This window comes from Pongo abelii, chromosome 6 (assembly GCF_028885655.2).
Source record: "Pongo abelii isolate AG06213 chromosome 6, NHGRI_mPonAbe1-v2.0_pri, whole genome shotgun sequence".
In the NCBI taxonomy this organism is placed as follows: Eukaryota; Metazoa; Chordata; class Mammalia; order Primates; family Hominidae; genus Pongo; species Pongo abelii.
The window spans coordinates 11,896,971-11,913,776 of record NC_071991.2 but is presented as its reverse complement, the minus strand read 5'-3'; the positions used below and the strand labels follow the sequence as shown (position 1 = coordinate 11,913,776).

The 16,806-nt window shown below is 52.5% G+C and overlaps 1 protein-coding gene and 1 non-coding gene across 15 annotated transcripts in view; one reads left to right on the top strand and one right to left on the bottom strand.

The window, feature by feature from the left end:
• Positions 1–16,806, bottom strand: part of CUX1 (cut like homeobox 1) — a 467,346-nt gene that overhangs the window by 79,137 nt on the left and 371,403 nt on the right. For 4 of the 14 annotated variants that reach the window (XM_024249252.3, XM_063725463.1, XM_063725461.1 and 1 more), the window contains exons 12-20: positions 16,242–16,300; positions 12,224–12,272; positions 10,506–10,602; positions 8,804–9,475; positions 7,245–7,310; positions 5,935–6,036; positions 3,911–4,755; positions 1,558–1,723; positions 941–997 (exon numbers count right to left, since the gene is read on the bottom strand). In XM_024249252.3, coding sequence (XP_024105020.2) covers positions 941–997; positions 1,558–1,723; positions 3,911–4,755; positions 5,935–6,036; positions 7,245–7,310; positions 8,804–9,475; positions 10,506–10,602; positions 12,224–12,272; positions 16,242–16,300 — 2,113 coding nt within the window. The remainder of the gene's footprint in view (positions 1–940; positions 998–1,557; positions 1,724–3,910; positions 4,756–5,934; positions 6,037–7,244; positions 7,311–8,803; positions 9,476–10,505; positions 10,603–12,223; positions 12,273–16,241; positions 16,301–16,806) is intronic. The other 10 variants (XM_063725466.1, XM_063725465.1, XM_063725464.1 and 7 more) reach the window with 5 other exon arrangements.
• LOC112134496 (small nucleolar RNA SNORA48) lies at positions 11,901–12,030 on the top strand. The gene has a single exon (XR_002915917.1). It is a non-coding gene; the product is annotated as a small nucleolar RNA SNORA48 (small nucleolar RNA).

Sequence of the window (16,806 nt, the reverse complement as noted above, 5' to 3'; positions counted from 1 at the left end):
TACACATGTTCCCCCTCGTGGAGCTTGCGGCAAGCTGGCGGGCTTCGTGCTCCTGTTAGCTTTGTTTGTGTTTTCAATGAATCAATGGGATATGGAGACGAATCAACATGTTTAGAAAAATACAGAAAGGGAAAAAGAGGACCAGCTCACAGTGCTGGCTGTTCCTAAAAGCTGGCTGTGAAAAGCTCAGCTCCAAGTGTGGGATCGGCGTACGAGAAGGGAGGCGGGGGGCGCAGAAGGGAGCCTGGGAGCCGTGGCCATGAGTCAGCCTCGGTAGGCTGCATCCAGGCACCGTGTGGCAAAGAGAACAAGTGTGGCTGGAGACCTCGAGGCTGTGAAATGCAGACAGGAAGGAGCCCGAACTTCTCAGCCTGCAGCCACCACCCTCTGCCACCACCTGCTCCCAGGCTCAGATCTCAGTTCGCAGCTCTCCATCCGTTCACACCTGAGCTGTCTTCAGGGGCTTCCTGGCCATTTCCTTTCTGCTACCCTACCTTTCCCACTGCTCAAGCTCAAAGCTCCCCATTTTCCTGCTCAGAGGCTGCCTGGATGTCTTCCGGTTAGACAAGAAGTCCCCCAACATGACCCTGAAGAGAGGGACGTGTGCTTGTGCTTTGTCCCTTCCTATCAGACGGTAAGCCCCCTGAGTGGGGAATCTGTCTCCGACTTAGACTCCAGCCCTGAACACAAGGCTCTGGGCTGACAAAGGATGACAGTGGGTGTGCAAATCTTGGCAGAGTCCCTCCACGCACTGTCAGCTCGCTCTCCATTAGAAACTGACACAGAGAGGGACCCCGTTTGCAGACAGGATGCCATATTTCAGCTCCCCAAATCCAGAACGTGCAGTCCCTTGGAGTCTCGCCGGGACAGACCACAGCACGGGACAACAGAAAAGGCAGTGAGACATTTCATGCAAAAGCAACAGAAACTGGCTGCTTACCTGAGCTCACACAGCCCTGCTGCAGCGGGTCCTGGAGCGACGTCACGGAGTGGAGGACTAAAGTAGAAAAAGGTTATAATTAAAGGAAGGAACGCGGCCCAGGGCTTAAAGCTTCCTAACTGAATGTGGCAAGGCCCGGGGAGGCTTCCCACTCCTCCTGGGGAGGGGCGGGCATGGGGACCTGCGGGCCGGGGAGGCGCTGCTGTTGCAAGGCCAGGCCCCCGGGCCAGGAGCAGGTGAAAGGTTTTGCCTGTGACATCTTCCACTTTAATACCTTTGGCTGACTTTCTTTCCAGACTCCCTGATTCAGCTACTTGACTTTTACCTGTATTTATGTATAAACAGCATTTTTTAAATTGGTAACTCATTTTCTGCTGCTTATAAAATTAGACAGGCATGATCTTCTCTCCTAAACACTAAAGTCAGTCCCACGGTGACAGGTTGTGGAGGAAGGGGACGGTTCTGTCCCCAGCACCAGCCCACGGTGGGGAGTGTGGCTGGCCACCTCCTGGGGTGGAGTTCCCTCCTCCCTCTCTGCATAGCCCAGGTGGGGCTGCTGTGACCAGGTCCTTGCTACAGTGGGGGCAGCCCCTCTCCTGTGGCAGGACTCCCATTACCTGGCCCTTGCTGCTGGCCCTGGACGGGTAGAACACCCTGGCCTAGCTCGCCGTTCAGCCAGAGCTGCATCCGGATGAAGGGTTCTCGGCCTTTCTGCGTCAGCTTGCTCCATGGCTTCGGTCGGGAAAGCATGTCGCTGACGCTGCCCTGGGACAGGCCCAGCACCTGGAGTGGCACCGAACACATATGGCCATCAGTGCCTGGGTATTAGCATGACGCCACAGATGCTGCTGCAATGCACACGCACCACGCACAGGGCGTGTCTAGGGCTGACTTCTGAGCACAGAACCGCGGCCTGGTGGTGGTGACAGCTTGTGGGCAGGGAATACCCATTTAAAGATCAACGGTGGCTGAGACCTCAGCACAGGGGGACTTTCAGGTGAGCCATGGTTACAGCCACAGCTCTTAGCTCCCAGGGAGGGAAGAGGGTCTCATCCCAGGGTCTTGATCCTGCCAAGATGGCAGGGCTGTCACCCTGACACCCTGCGGAGGAGGTGTGTACAAGCACCTTGCTCTTCACCTGGTGGTACCGGGAAAGGCTAAGGTGCCAGGGACAAGATCCCTCCAGAGGTGGGGCAGTGGGTGCCGGTGGGACCGGGGAAGCTGGTGTCCTCTGCAAACGCTGAGCCAGGCCGGCATTTAGAAAGGTCTGCTTGCTCTGACCACATCCTGATCAAAGGTGGGGGCCCAGAGGTGAGCTGGTGGGACCTGGGGAGCCGGCCTGGGAGTGACATTCCGCCGCAGATGATTGCCGAGTTGCGTGTACACACCCGAGTTTTCTGATGCTCCCATATGGCCATACATATGTATAGGCACAAACACCCCCCACAGGACACAGATGCCGCCCTGGGATATTTAGGGGCTGCATCCGATCACTCTTTTGAAAAGTTCTCAAGTTCCAGAATAAAACTGCACTCACGGGCCAAACAAGTTCAATGCTATTAAGTCTCTGCTAAATTTAAGGCATGAGCACGAATGTCTATTTCAATGTTCTCAAATGGTATTTTTACAACACTGAACTAGAAATCTCAAGGGGCTTGAAATACTCATCCTCATTTCTAGTCGCCCCCCTTCACCTTTTGCAAAATCAGGGCAAAGTTCGCCATCGGACATCACCAGGATTCACAGCACAGCATATGGCAAACACTGAGTGGAAGGCGGGGCGGGGAGTGCGGGGACGGCGCCATGCAGGGACCCTGGCTTGGCAGGGGAGGGGGTGGGATTTGTCCCCTGCTGATCCAGCCACGTGCTCCCTCAGGAAGGTGCCTTTTAGGGGAGAGTGGTGCTTCTCCTTCTATTCAGCACTCCATTACTTAATCTAAAATGGTAGGGGGTTGGGAGGCCAATGTGGGCAGATGACTTGAGGTCAGGAGACCAGCCTGGCCAACGTGGTGAAACCCCGACTCGACTAAAAATAGAAAAATTAGCTGGGTGTGGTGGTGGGCACTTGCAATCCCAGCTACTCGGGAGGCTGAAGCAGGAGAATCGCTTGAACCCAGGAGGCAGAGGTTGCAGTGAGCCGAGATAGCGTCACTGCACTCTAGCATGGGAGACAGAGTGAGACTCCATCTCAAAAAATAAATAAATAAAATGATACTAGGACATGCTGTTTATTTTAGATTTGGCAGGCGCGGTTAACCCTCATTCTCCTGAATCTCAGTGACCACGAAAGTGTCAAGAACAGAAAGGCCTAGAAGCTCGTCCATGCACGATTACACTTTCCTGAGCCAGGGAAGGATGACGGGGAAACACGGGCCACCCTGCTTGGGCCATCCCCAAGCTGTGTGTCCCTGGGCAGGTTGCTTGACCTCTCTGACTGAACAATATCCAAGAGTTACACAGAAAGGAACAATAATGCTCTCTGCAGCTTTTTCTAGTAAGTCCCTTTTGGCTTTCTGCGTACTGGTGGTCCCTCTGTGTGATCAGATCAGATCTTTTTTGGCCAAAGAAGCCTGCAGGGGTGCCCCTCAGCTCCCCTTGGCAGCAAAAGCTGGATGTGGACTCAGCTGCTGGCCAGCTTGGGGCAAGTAGTTAACGTCCCCAAGCCTTGGTGTCCTTCCCTGTCAATTGGGGATTTTACCATCCACTTCCCAGCGTAACTGAGAGGTCGAAAGGGCAGCATGCAGATGAAAGTCTGAGCCTAGAACCTGGCTGCAGTCCGGGCTCGGCAAATGGGATCAGGGGCTGGAATGTTCACCAGCCGCACCTTGGAAGTCTGGGAGCAGAGGATGCCCTACGCTCCGCTCTTGGGTGAATTGAAATGGGTGAGGGTCACAGGCTCTGGGATAGATACTTGGTCCTCAGCAAGGAGAAGAGACGGGAGAACCAAAGCCCCCAGATCAGATCCCTTACCTTCTCCCCGAAGATTCTCTGGCAGATGCCGTTCTTGGCCAGCTTCTCCTTAACCTGCCGGGTGAGCTCGATGGTGTCCACCTCCTGGTACATGTAGACCTCGTACTGCTCGGGGGTCAGCGGGGGGACCGAGGGCTTGGTGGGCTTGGACATGGGCACGATCGGGGAGGATGGCAGGGGGCTGTTCTGCGGTGTCTCGCTGCGGCTGGCCCCGGTCAGACTCAGCTCTGAGCTCTGGGAGTAAGGGGACTCGGCGCTGGGCCACTCCTTCCAGTACTCTGACGACGAGGGTCCCTGGAGCTGACTGCGCTCGGCCCGAGGCTGGCTGCCACCTCCGCTGCCACTGCTGCCCTTCTCTTTCCCGCCGCCCGTTTCTTCGGCCTTGGCCTCCTCGGAGGAGGCGGCATTTCTTCTCTCCGGCTGCACCGTGCTCCACCAGTGGTCCTTCCAGGCACCGCTGCGGCCCACCTCGTTTTTCACCTGTCTCAGGACCCCTTGTGCACAATCGGCCGCTCCCTGGGGGTCCAGCCCGGGGGCGTCCTGGGCCTCCTTTTTGAGGGCCGGGGGGTTCGGCAGAGCAGAGGCACCAGCCTCGGGAGCTGCGGGGGGCTTCTTCAGGGAGATGGCGAGAGGCGGGTAGCTGGACACGGTGGGCATGGGCGAGGTGGAGAGAAGCTTGGGGGTGAGGATGGTGATGTCACTCTGGGACAGTGGTGCCTGCTTTAAGGCAGGGTCGAGGGCGGCCTGCTGGGCCTCCATCTCCCGGCGGGCTTGCTGCAGGATGGAGCGGATGGTGTCATCAGAGTTCCCGCTGCCGGATGCGGAGGAAGGCTGGGCCGGCTCTGCTGCACGGAGAAACAGGGGTGAGAGTGTGGCAGGGCAGCCCCCTTCAGCTGGGGACATGCTTCTCATCCTAACTTGACCTACTGCAAAGTGTGGGTTATTTGGGAGAACCACACTGTGTATTTCCCCAGCATGGCCCCTGTCAGTGAGACATTCAGGCATCTTGTCTGAACCAAGGACCAGGGCCTGACGCTACAGCTCGATGACCTGGTGGCGTTTGGTACACACAGATGTAGAGGGTAATAAAGGGGGTGTCAGTGAAAGTGCTCCCTGACATGCCCTCCTGGGGCTCCTTTCCCCGAGAATTTTTTTTTTTTTTTTTAGAGACAGGATCTTGCTGTTGCCCAGGCTGGAGTGCAGTGGCATCATCACGGCTCACTGTAACCTCCACCTCCCTGGCTCAAGCAATCCTCCCAGCTCAGCCTCCCAAGTAGCTGGGACCACAGGTGCATGCCACCATGCCTGGCTAGTGTTTTAAGAGACAAGGTCTCTCACTGTGTTGCATAGGCTGGTCGTAAACTCCTGAACTCAAGTCATCCTCCCCCATCAGCTTCCCAAAATGCCAGGATTACAGGTGTAAGCCACCGCACCTGACCTCTGATAATTTTTATACTTGGTATTCATTTTCCTGTGCTATATTCTGAAATGCAAGTGGTTCTATCAAAGTTGAGGAGTGTAATTTCTGTGAATAATTACAACTAGGGGCCAGGCGCGGTGGCTCACGCCTGTAATCCCAGCACTGTGGGAGGCTGAGGTGGGCGGATCACTGGAAGTCAGGAGTTCGAGACCAGCCTGGCCAACATGGTGAAACCCCGTCTCTACTAAAAACACAAAAATCAGTGGGCATGGTGGCACATGTCTATAGCCCCAGCTACTCGGGAGACTGAGGCAGGAGAATTGCTTAAACTCGGGAGGCAGAGGTTGCAGTGAGCTGAGATCGTGCCACTGCACTCCAGCACAGGCAACAGAGCGAGACTGCATCTCAAAAAAAAAAAAAAAAAAGTAACTATTAGGCAAATACAGATCACATAGACCTGCTTCTCTCTACGTGCCTAAATGCTTGAGAACAGACATTCATTATTGTTTAAAAAAAAAAAAGTTAATTACTGCTGACCAGAGCACTCATGACAATTCTCTTAATTAAGTTTGGAAGACAGTGGGTGAAGAAATGGAAGCTGTACCAGTTTTCTGCACTTGGAGCTCCCTCTTGGCTTGCTCTAGGATGGACTTGATGGCTTCATCAGAGCCAGTCTCCGAGGCTCGGATCCGGGTGGTGATGTTACCTGCGGGGAGAAGTTGCGCCAATGACATCAAACCCAAACCTCGGACAAAAATCAGCGCTGCGCGAAGACGTCATTCTGATATATAGCCCCGGGTGGGGGCTGGTGACACAAGGAGGCAGATGTGGCCTCCCAGTGGCCTGTGTTTGCTGTGAGTGCAACTTCACAGCGACACCGGGCAGGAGGGATTTCCTGCTCATTTGACCTTACGGTCAATGTTACTCTGCCAGAGCCGGACACCACCCGTAGGTTAGTACCCGGGAGAACCGATCATTTAATCCACATATATAGAAGGCGAGTGATTAAAAGGCAATGTTTCTCATGAGTCACTTAGAAGCAACTGCTGTGGCTTGGGACTGACTCTCCTCGGGGTTAGATGTTTATTGGAGGCTGGGGTCCCACACAGGACAAACGGGAAAGGAGGGTAGAGGGTTTGAGGCTGATTGTCTATCAATCATTCAGAGGCACAGGGTGAAGAAAGACAGGCTTAACTTAAAAAATTGTTTGCACCTATTATCACATAGTATCTTTTTAAAATTTACAAAGGAGGAAAGGAGCCTGCAGAAATTCCTAAGAGGGGAGGATGGATTCTTTCAGCCACATGGTGATGTTTTGTGCAGGCACACGTGCTGATGAAATGAAGCTACTATGGCCCAGGGGCTGGCCCCAGCTCTTTCGGGAAGCCACCCGGATAGTTTAATTTCTTACTACCTTCCTAAATAGGAACCACTGCATTCAAAACAAGTATACCACCATTTAAAAACAAGTATGCCACCGGGACGATGTGGGATGCGTCCGTTCCGTAGGACCTTGAGTGTGTTTCCGAGTTAAAAATACAAGGAAGCAGCAGTATTTAATTTGATGGGGTCACCTGACTTTTCTCAGAGCAACCGTTGTTATTTTTTCAACTGCGTCTGAGAAAAACGGGGGACCGGGTAATTAGGATCTGAAGTGGGCTGGGATTCAGACTCGGGGGGCTTAGCTTAGCAATGCCTCTTCTCACCCCCTCCTGCGCTTGGGAGAGGGCAGGCAGCTCGGGAGGAAGGGGCTGGGTGTGCTTGAACCCGTGCCTTGTTTTATACTTACTAGCTGTTTTTCCATCAGGTTCCAGGCCAGAATCACACTGCACAGTTTTAACCCAAATACACAGCTAAGGACATGCTGCTTCCCTAGGTGACTGACTGCAAAGAAAACGCCTGCCTGCAACATACCTTCAGACCCATTTCTTCGTTTCGGTACTTCCTGAAATAGTCTGTTCAGGCTCTGGCCTGGATTCTCTGTTGAAAAACAAGTGTGGTAAGAACAAAACAATCAGGGGAATGGTGGTGTTGACGATATGGGCTGTGTGACATGAAATCTGAGCCGCCTGTCGCTAAAGAAAGGGCTCAGGGCTGCCTGTGCAACTCGGGAGTTTCTAGAATCTTCTGAGAGGCCCTTCCCTGGCTGACTGGCCCGCAGAGGCCGTGGCTCTGCTGCAAAAGGAGATGGGGGAAATCTAAGTCGCGACCTACGGCATCGAGGCCAGGGAGGTCCACGGGAGGGAGGACTCCCTTGAAGGAGGATCACCCGCCAGCCCCCAAAACAAAGCTCGCATTAATCATCCAAAGACATTCAATTTCGGCTAACATCCTCATAAAACACTGCATTTTCTTGGTGCAAATTGATGCTGTTCAAAACATCTCCCTGCTCTGTTTGAGTCTAAATTTCAGGGTGTTTCAAATATGTCTGATGAAATGACCTCTCTATAGCTCTGCTGATGTGGCACATCGATCCCCTGGTCTTAAACAGAAAAGGAACTTTCTTTTTTGTTTTTTTATTTGAGGCAGGTTCGCACTCTGTTACCCAGGCTGGAGTGCAGTGGCTCAATCATGGCTCACTGCAGCCTCCACCTCCTGGGCTCAAGCCATTCTCCTGCCTTAGCCTCTCAAGTAGCTGGGACCACAGGTACACGCCACCACGCCCAGCTAACCTTTTGATTTTTTTGTAGATCAAAAGATTACAAAATATATGTTGCCCAGGCTGGTCTTGAACTCCCGGACTCAAGCGATCCGTCCACCTCAGCCTCCCAAACTGCTGGGATTATAGGCGTGAGCTACTGTGCCCGGCTGGGATTTTTGAAATTACGAATGTAACTGACATTTTATCTTTTTATGGAGGGTTGGGTAGAAAGGGTGCTTAAATAAAACTTTTGTGTATTCTACTCAAGCCAGGCCTGTTTTACTCATAATGCTAAACAAATCACTAATGGACTGTGAACAATGTAGGGAACGTGGCCATGGGACACGCCCTCTTCTGCGGGGTGGGAAGAGGGGAGGTGTCATCTGTGATGTGTTCTCCCTACAGAACCAGCTTTGCATGAGGATCGAGCCCAGTCAGCGTTGCTGCTATGGGGCTGGAGGGGACTTAAGGGCTCCTCCCAAAAGTAAGACCAGCACCCAAGGCCAATTGGACCCATAGCCACTAAGCATACTGAGACGCTATACATCATGTAATGCAATTCCCTCTGATATGATCTCTAGTATTGAAATACTATAGGGTTTCCTAAGTACGGAGTGCTGAGTGCGTTTCAAAGGCCAGATCTCCCAAATCTAACAGCCTTAACTCATGCCGGGTCACCCTTGAGCTCTGGACGTGGCAGAAGTAAAGAGAACTTTACCTGATGTGATGCACAAATGTTTCATCACGCACACAGACACACACACGCATGCACACACACGTGCAACTCTGTGACGGGCTCACACGCTGGCGCCACCCAACGCCAGTCTCTCACCTCTTTGTCTGCCTTGGATGCTACGGAGGGCCAGGATGTTCTGCTCATCGGAGAGGAACTGTTTCATCTTGTGAAATGGCTCCTTGCCGCGAACAGTCAGTTTATTCCATGGCTTGGGCCGGGCCAGAATCTCGCTGACGGACCCTTGAGATAGTCCCAACACATAATGTCCGAAAATACGTTGTCCGATATTGTGCTTAATCAGCTGCTCTTTGACCTGCCGGGCGATTTCTGCAGTGTCCATCTCCTCGCCCTCGGAGACGCTCCCAGCACTTTCTGACTGGCTGGGGGATGGGGCCATGCCATTGACATCTGGGCTTTGTTGTAATGGACTTTGGGAAGATATGGAGTTTGTGCTGTATGGACCTGTTGAAAAAATCATGCTTGTGCTTCCGGCTTCCTGCATAGCCTTGGAGTAGAAGGACTGCATTAGCTGCCGCTGGAGAAGAGAGTTTAGTGCAAATTTTCCTGTAGAAGCCAGGGGTAGGCTGGGGCTTGCCAGGGATGAGCTGAAAAAGTCTTGACTTAACCCCGCTGGTGAGAACTGGTGTGTACCATTAGTATTGGAAGCCTGCTCCCCCGGGTTGCGGGGCAACTGAGAAGGAGGGGGGGCCGGCAAAGATCCCGGGCGCCGACTTTCAGGCTGGTCTTTCCCTTTCCTCCTGGCTGACCCTACAAGGAAGGGCAAACAGAATGCATTATGGGGGATTCCAAAGGGGGAAAAAAAAACCAAGACCAAAATGCAAAAGTTTGCCCCCGCAAAAGGGAAAACAAAAAAAAGTGCAGGTTTTTTTTTACAAGGGCCAATGAGGTGGGTTGGTTTGTTTTCCGATTAAATTTGTAAGTCAGCCAAAGGAGGCTTCCCAAAACAAGCAACATGCATTCATGTTTGCGCCTTTCTTGTACGTTGCAGCCTGGAGAGTCCCCTTGACATAGACTCAAACTCCTAGCGTGACAAGGAGCCGGTGACACACACAGGGAAGAGTTGACGGGTCGCGGGCCTCTTACTGGGCCCGCTGGCCCCGGCCGGAGGAGCAGCAAACACTGACATTTTAGGACCAATGGATTCGCTCGCACTTCTTGCTCTGAGGCAGATGCACCGTACCGAGCCCCCTCATCTGGAGGCGCGCGCCCGTTTTGAGAATGCAATACCATTAGAGCCCGAGACACCTGTACGCGTTTTACCAGCTGCCCAAACCAGAAGCACAGTCAGTGACGCCACCATTTGGAGGATGAGCCAAGAAAGGCTAAGGATGGGGGACGCGTCCCCAGGGGAAACCTGACCAAGGAAGAAAAACCTCTACTGGACCCGGCAGGCCCGGGGCTGTCCCTGAAAACACCACCAGAGCGAGGCTGGGTTCACACTGCCCCTGGCCTCTGTGCAGCACAACCAGACACGGATCAGAAAGGCCGACGTCCTCCGAGCTGTCCCTCCCGGGGATTCCAGCCACACTGCCCCTAACTGACCTCCGCAGAGCCTGTGCGGCTGGCTCGTCTCGACATCCAGCTTTAAGCAGGGTGGGGAAGGGAAGGGAGGAGCGGTGAGGAGGAGGACACCCAACACGCGTTAGTCAAAGGTTCTCGTCAACCGGCGCTTCTCTGGCCATGCATCTGCCCAGACTCACGATTCACCTTCCTCTTCCTCGACCGACCCCTGGAAGCGAACCAAGCACCGCACACGCGCGAAGCCCGGCCAACCTACCGCTCAGGTCGCTGTTGGAGATGCGCAGCGCGGCGTTCTCGGACTGCAGCGAGCGGTTCTTCTCCAGCAACAGCACCTCCAGGGGCTTGGCCGCATCCTAGAAGGGGCAGAGCAGGGGTCTCACTGCGGGGCCGGCCACCCATCCGCTCCCCAGGCCACCAGGCCCGGAGCCCTGCCTCCCTCCATCTGTCCGCATTTCCACCCAGCTCTCGATCTGATTAGGAAGTGGGCTGCGGACAGCTGATTTCCTCCCAAGACGTTTAACACACGTGGAAAACAAGTTCCCTTTAGAAAGAATGGATTCTAGTTGAAGTCATTTTCCTTCTTAGACTTCCACAGCTTCTAAAAAATTAATTCTCTCATCTGTTCTCAAATTCAAGCGACCTGAACCCGCGCCTCATTTGGCCCTAAGACTGGCTGCCAAGCCACAAACGTCTGTCCGAACGTTACTGTAAAGGGAACTTTTTTTTTTTTTTTTTTGCCAGCCACAAAGATGTTGGCTGTCTTCTGGGCATCAGGAGTCAGATTCCACTTAGGATGTCAATTTTATTTGATTTGATTTTTTAATTTTTTGAGATGGAGTCTCACTCTGTCACCCAGGCTGGAGTGCAGTGGCACGATTTTGGCTCACTGTACCCTCTGCCTCCTGGGTTCAAGTGATTCTCCTTCCTCAGCCTCCCAAGTAGCTGGGATTACAGACATGCGCCACCACACTCAGCTAATTTTTTATATTTTTGGCAGAGATAGAGTTTCACCATGTTGGCCAGGCTGATCTCAAACTCCTGACCTCAAGTGATCCACCCACCTCAGCCTCCCAAAGTGCTGGGATTACAGGCGTGAGCCACCGTGCTTGGTCTGGGATGTCAATTTTAATTGGCCACCAGATGACCCTGGGCCACTGTCATCCTTCCCTTGTGCCTTCTCTACTGAGGCAGCGTGTAACTAAATTTCCTAAACCAATCCACTTTTGGCTGCTCTTTAATGCAATTAAAAAAAAAAAATAGAGTCAGTCTCACCCTGTTGTCCAGGCTGGAGTGCAGTGGTACGATCATAGCTCACTACAGCCTTGAACTACTGGGCTCAAGCGATCTTCCTGCTTCAGCCTCCCAAGTAGCTGGGACCACAGGCATATGCCATAGTACTTGGCTATTTTTTTTTTTTTTAATAGCGATGTGGTCTTGCTATATTGCCCAGGCTGGTCTCAAATTCCTGGCCTCAAAGCGATCCTCCTGTCTTGGCCTCCCAAAGTGCTGGGATTACAGGCATGAGCTACTGAGCCTGGCCTTCTTAAACACAATCTGAAATTGTTTTTTATTTATGTTCTTAGTACCTGCTCAAGTGAAATCACAATTTCACTTCAGTTACCAGTTTGGAAAACACTAGCTTTTCTCTTTTTGCCTCTTTTTGTTAAAGACAATTTGCTTTACAGTAGTGCCCATCTCCTATCAGTCAGGGATGAAGCAATCCCTTGTTCATCCCCAGCTTGGCTTTTGATCTATGCCTGGTTCATGGCTTGGACACATGGAAAAAAAGGAGAGACAAAAAAAAAAAAGAAAAGATAATTTGCTTTAACTTGGTTAAATGTTCTTGAAGTATGACTCATCAGCTGTAAGTGAGAGGTCTCGTAGAAACAGTGAGATCGTGGGATATGCCGGAGGGACCAGTGGTAACCAGCGGCAGGGCTGAGGCTAGTGCTGACCATTGAGTGAGACACGTACCTGTGTCCCAGCGCCCTCGGACGGTGCAAACTCCATGGACTTCAGAATGCTGCAAGAGCACGACAGAGGGGTTATTTTATTTATTTTTTGAGACAGAGTCTCGTTCTGTCACCCAGGCTAGAGTGCAGTGGCGCAATCTTGGCTCACTGCAACGTCTGCCCAGGTTCAAGCGATTCTCCTACCTCAGCCTCCCGAGTAGCTGGGATTACAGGCATGTGCCATCATGCCCAGCTAATTTTTGTATTTTTAGTAGAGACAGGGTTTCACCACGTTGGCCAGGCTGGTCTCGAACTCCTGATCTCAAGTGATCCACCCGCCTCAGCCTCCCAGTGTGTTGGTATTACAGGCATGAGCCACGAGAGTGATTATTTTCTACTTATACCTTTGACAATAGCCACATTAATAAGCATTAACATTACAATTTCCTGCTCTCCAGGAACTGAAGAACTGTCAACTTTAACAACTTTCCTGGCAGTAATAGAATCTGATAATGTCTCTAGAATAACTATTCAACTAGCAGTTGGCTGGCAAAAGTTTCTTGCCTAGCATGTAAATCATTCCATATGGAATCACACCAGGTCTGTTCAGAGTATAATTTTAAAGTTTAATACAGACATAACATTGTTGCAAGTGGAATGTATTTGTAAAGCTTAAAGGGAAGGAAAAAGTTGTAAGGAGAAGCCAGAGAGAGGGGAACCCACCAGGGCGGCCACTGTCCACACCTCACTCCTAACTGGCACCTACCTGGGGACCAGAGGACACAGGCAAAGAGCAACGTCCTAGACTTGGATGACTCAGAAGCCAGGTGGGCAGAACTTCTCTGCAGCCCCAGGTTGGGGAAGGAGCGCAATGACAAAGGTGTGGCAAGAGAAGGTGACTTCTCCCTCCCTTGTTCTCAGTGGCACTGAAAAGGGCCGCACCCTGATCACTGCGGTCTCTGGGCTGTCTCAGTGAGTCCAGGTCCCCAGGATTATTACTGTTTCTTGAGTTCCTTTTGCTGTAGATGTCCCTTTTTTGCTGAGTTTACCAGGGAGAAGAGGGGAAGTGAGGCTATGTGGCTTTGAAGGAGCTGTAAGCGTTTCTTTGAAATACCAAGGATGGAAGAGAGAGACTCAGAGCAGGCTGGCTGGACCGTGAGATTTACAACTCGCAGGTACAGAGTCAACCGGACCTTCACCGTGTTCCTGCAGCCACGATTTCGGCCTCTGTCTCCCTAGTGTGTGCCACCACACCTGGATAATTTTTGTATTTTTAGTAGAGATGGGGTTTCACCATGTTGGCCAAGCTGGTCTCCTGACCTCAGGTGATCCACCCACCTCGGCCTCCCAAAGTGCTGGGATTACAGGTGTGAGCCACTGAGCCCGGCCAAAAGGGGTTTTTTAAGATGGAATCCTGTCCTTTGTTTCTTATTTTCTTTACGATTATGTAATAAAAGACCACGTGTCTCTTTATTCTACAGATCTTTACCAGCAGCCTGCTATCCGCTTGTTGCCGTGGGGAGTCAGAACCACTCCTGGTCCGTACTCCAGGAAATTTACAGGCCATTACAGGTAATAGGCAAGACTCCAAGTGGTCCATTAAGAGACAGAACTTGTGAGGACCCCAGCAGGAGGGATCTTGATGGGTTGGAGACCACGTCTCAAAATCATGATGAACAAGCATTGGAGAAGGGCCCTGAAGGGACAGGGTGTCTTGTGCTACAGCGCGTGAGGATCTGAGGTCAGCATCCCCTGTTGCGTGGGGGTGAGAAAGTGGAAATGGGACGATGTTGAGAAGGGGATGCAGGCAAGAACCCAAAAGCACAGCTGGTTCACCAGGAAGTGGGAAGCTAGGAGCGCATTTGGGCAAAGAAGCCACCTGAGTGGGGCTTCCAGATGTGCACATGGTGGTGGGGCCTGTCGTGTGCAGATGCAACAGAAAGAGTCAGCAGAAATGCAGTGACAAGCGGGGCTGGCGAAGCAGCCCTGCAGTGGGGGTAGGGGCAGCCTGTGGCCCAGAGGGCTGTGGATGAGAGGGAGTAGACCGGTATGTGTTGCAGGCTGGAGCCTGGAAGCCTCAGCTCCCAGGGGATGAAGTGAAAGTGGGGGTTGGGGGGGAAGAGGAGGAGGAGGAGGAGGAGGAGGAAGAGGACGAAAGAAGAAGAAGAAGAGGAAGAAAGAAGAAGAGGAAGAAAGAAGAAGAAGACAACAAAGACAACGACTAACTCCCAGGGTGAGGCTGGGGAAAGGCCTTCGCAGCAGAGTTTCTCTGGCTCAAAATTAAAAGGCCCAATTTCTTTTTCTTTTTGGAAGAGGGAAGAAGAGGGAAAGGAAGGAAAGAATGGGATAGGAGAGGCAGGTAGAGAAGGTTAACCAGGTAATGTTTAATAATAAGTTACATGTAATCTCGGTACTTTGGGAGGCTGAGGTGGGTGGATCACCTGAGGTCGGGAGATTGAGACCAGCCTGACCAACATGGAGAAACCCCATCTCTACCAAAAACACAAAATTAGCCTGGGGTGGTGGCTCATGCCTGTAATCCCAGCTACTTGGGAGGCTGAGGCAGGAGAATCGCTTGAACTCGGGAGGCGGAGGTTGCGGTGAGCCGAGATAGCACCATTGCACTCCAGCCTGGGCAACAAGAGCTAAACTCTGTCAAATAAATAAATAAGTAAGCAAGCAAGTAAGTTACAGAAGCTGGAACTGTTAGAGGGATGAAGGGGTCTGTCCGAGGAAGCGCCGGCAGAGGCTTTGCAGCTGGAGAGGGGATGAGACCACTCAGGGGGAGAGCATGGTGGGGACGGGGACAGGGACTACGAGAGCCAGCAGATGCCAGGGAGGCTGGGGGTCCCAGGCGAGAGAAGGCAGCTGGTCATGGAAGTGAGATGGTTCAAGAGGATGCCCGATGAGCTTTTCTTAGCAGAATGGAATTAACAATACAAAGAAAACGTGGTGAGTGGGTGTAGGCTCATCTTAAAAGGAGAAATGGAAGATACCAGCAAGAGAGAAAGGGGCTGATGGGACAGCAGGAGAGGCAGGACGGAAGGGACCCAAGGTCTAGGCGGAAGGGGCAGCCTGCAGAGATGGGAGGTGGCACCTGAGACCAGAGGCGGGAGTCTGTCCCTAGCAGAGGGCTAGGGCATCTGTGGATAGTGGTTGGGGTAACAGTGACAAGGGCAGGGAGGAACCCCTGAGGAAGCCTCGAACCAGCAGAGCTCCAGCCACGAGAAGCACGGGGGACTTGTGGGGCTGGTCACCATGCCCTAGGCAACCTTCGTTTGCAGTGCTTAATAACCTAGGAGTGAGGCAGGGATGCCAGTGGGAAGGCTTGGAATGGCTGACGATCCACGGGAGCTGTATGAACGTAGAGGGTCTGACCACAGGCTCCAGGCTTGCAGGGGAAGTCAGTGAGCCTGGAGCACGATGGATGTGGGGGGACAGGTAAAGACCAGGACCTGGGAGCTCCAGAGTGCCAAAGCAGGCTCAGGGTGAGGAGGCAGAGGTGGGGGCTGCTGGCCGAGAAGGGAACTTTGAAGCTTGAGAACTGAGAATGCCATCATTAGCCCTGAAAAGATGATAAGCTTTCCGCTACAGCCTCACAGATGGAGAATAGAGTTTGGAAGACAGAGTTCCTGAGTCCAGGAGGCCAGGGCAGCGTGAGGCCATATGCCCACCTTCAACCCGAAAACGTTTTCCTCCTGTGCTTTGTTTCTGTTTGGGGAATTTATAGTTGCAAAACAAGGTCATATTTGATCATTTCTGTAAAAGCCCTATGCCCCTGATTCCATACATTCTGGAATACCTGCAATGCACAGCTTTTAGCAAAAGCCCAAAGAATTCAGGGACAGGTCCGAGGGCAAATGCCCACAGTGTTGGGTAGCCCAGGACACCGTGGAGTGGTAGAACTCTGGCTGCATTTACGGGCATTTGCTGAGCCAGAGGGCAGGGGGCCAAGGCTGCCTGCCACCGGCCTGGCATTGTTAGCAGATGGCCCTAACGCGCCCCAGCTTGTGAGGGGCCACAGGGCTCTCCGTACTTACTTCAGCTCTTTCTTCACCTCTTCATAGTCAGCCTGGCCTTTGAGTTTTTCTTCCAGTTGCTGAAAACAGAGAATAATTTGATCAGTGGCCATGCCTGACAACAGGTCGATGGACTTCACCGATGGCATTCACTGCGGAACAGCCTGCTGTGCCTGAGAGGGGAAGCCAGCCCTTGCGAACGGAGTCAACAGTGCTGGGGCCATCTTTTGTCCTTCACGCTCCTGGCCTGCCCAGTGTGAGTGCGTGCCCAGGCACAGCAACGTGTGTAGGGATGCTGTAAGGTTGTAACGTACAACTTAGCAAAAGCAGAATGAAGGCTGGGTGTGGTGACTCATGCCTGTAATTCCAGCACTTTGGGAGGCTGAGGTGGGAGGACTGCCTGAGCCCAGGAGTTAGAGGGTGCAGTGAGCTATGACTGTGCCGCTGCACTCCAGCCTGGGTGACAGAGTGAGGAGTGGAGACCCTACCTCTACAAAAAAAAAAAAAAAAAAAAAAAAAAAAAATGCTCCCCCCGCCCCCGCAAAAAAAAGAAGGAATAATCTTTCCAGAGGTGAAAAGCAGAGGA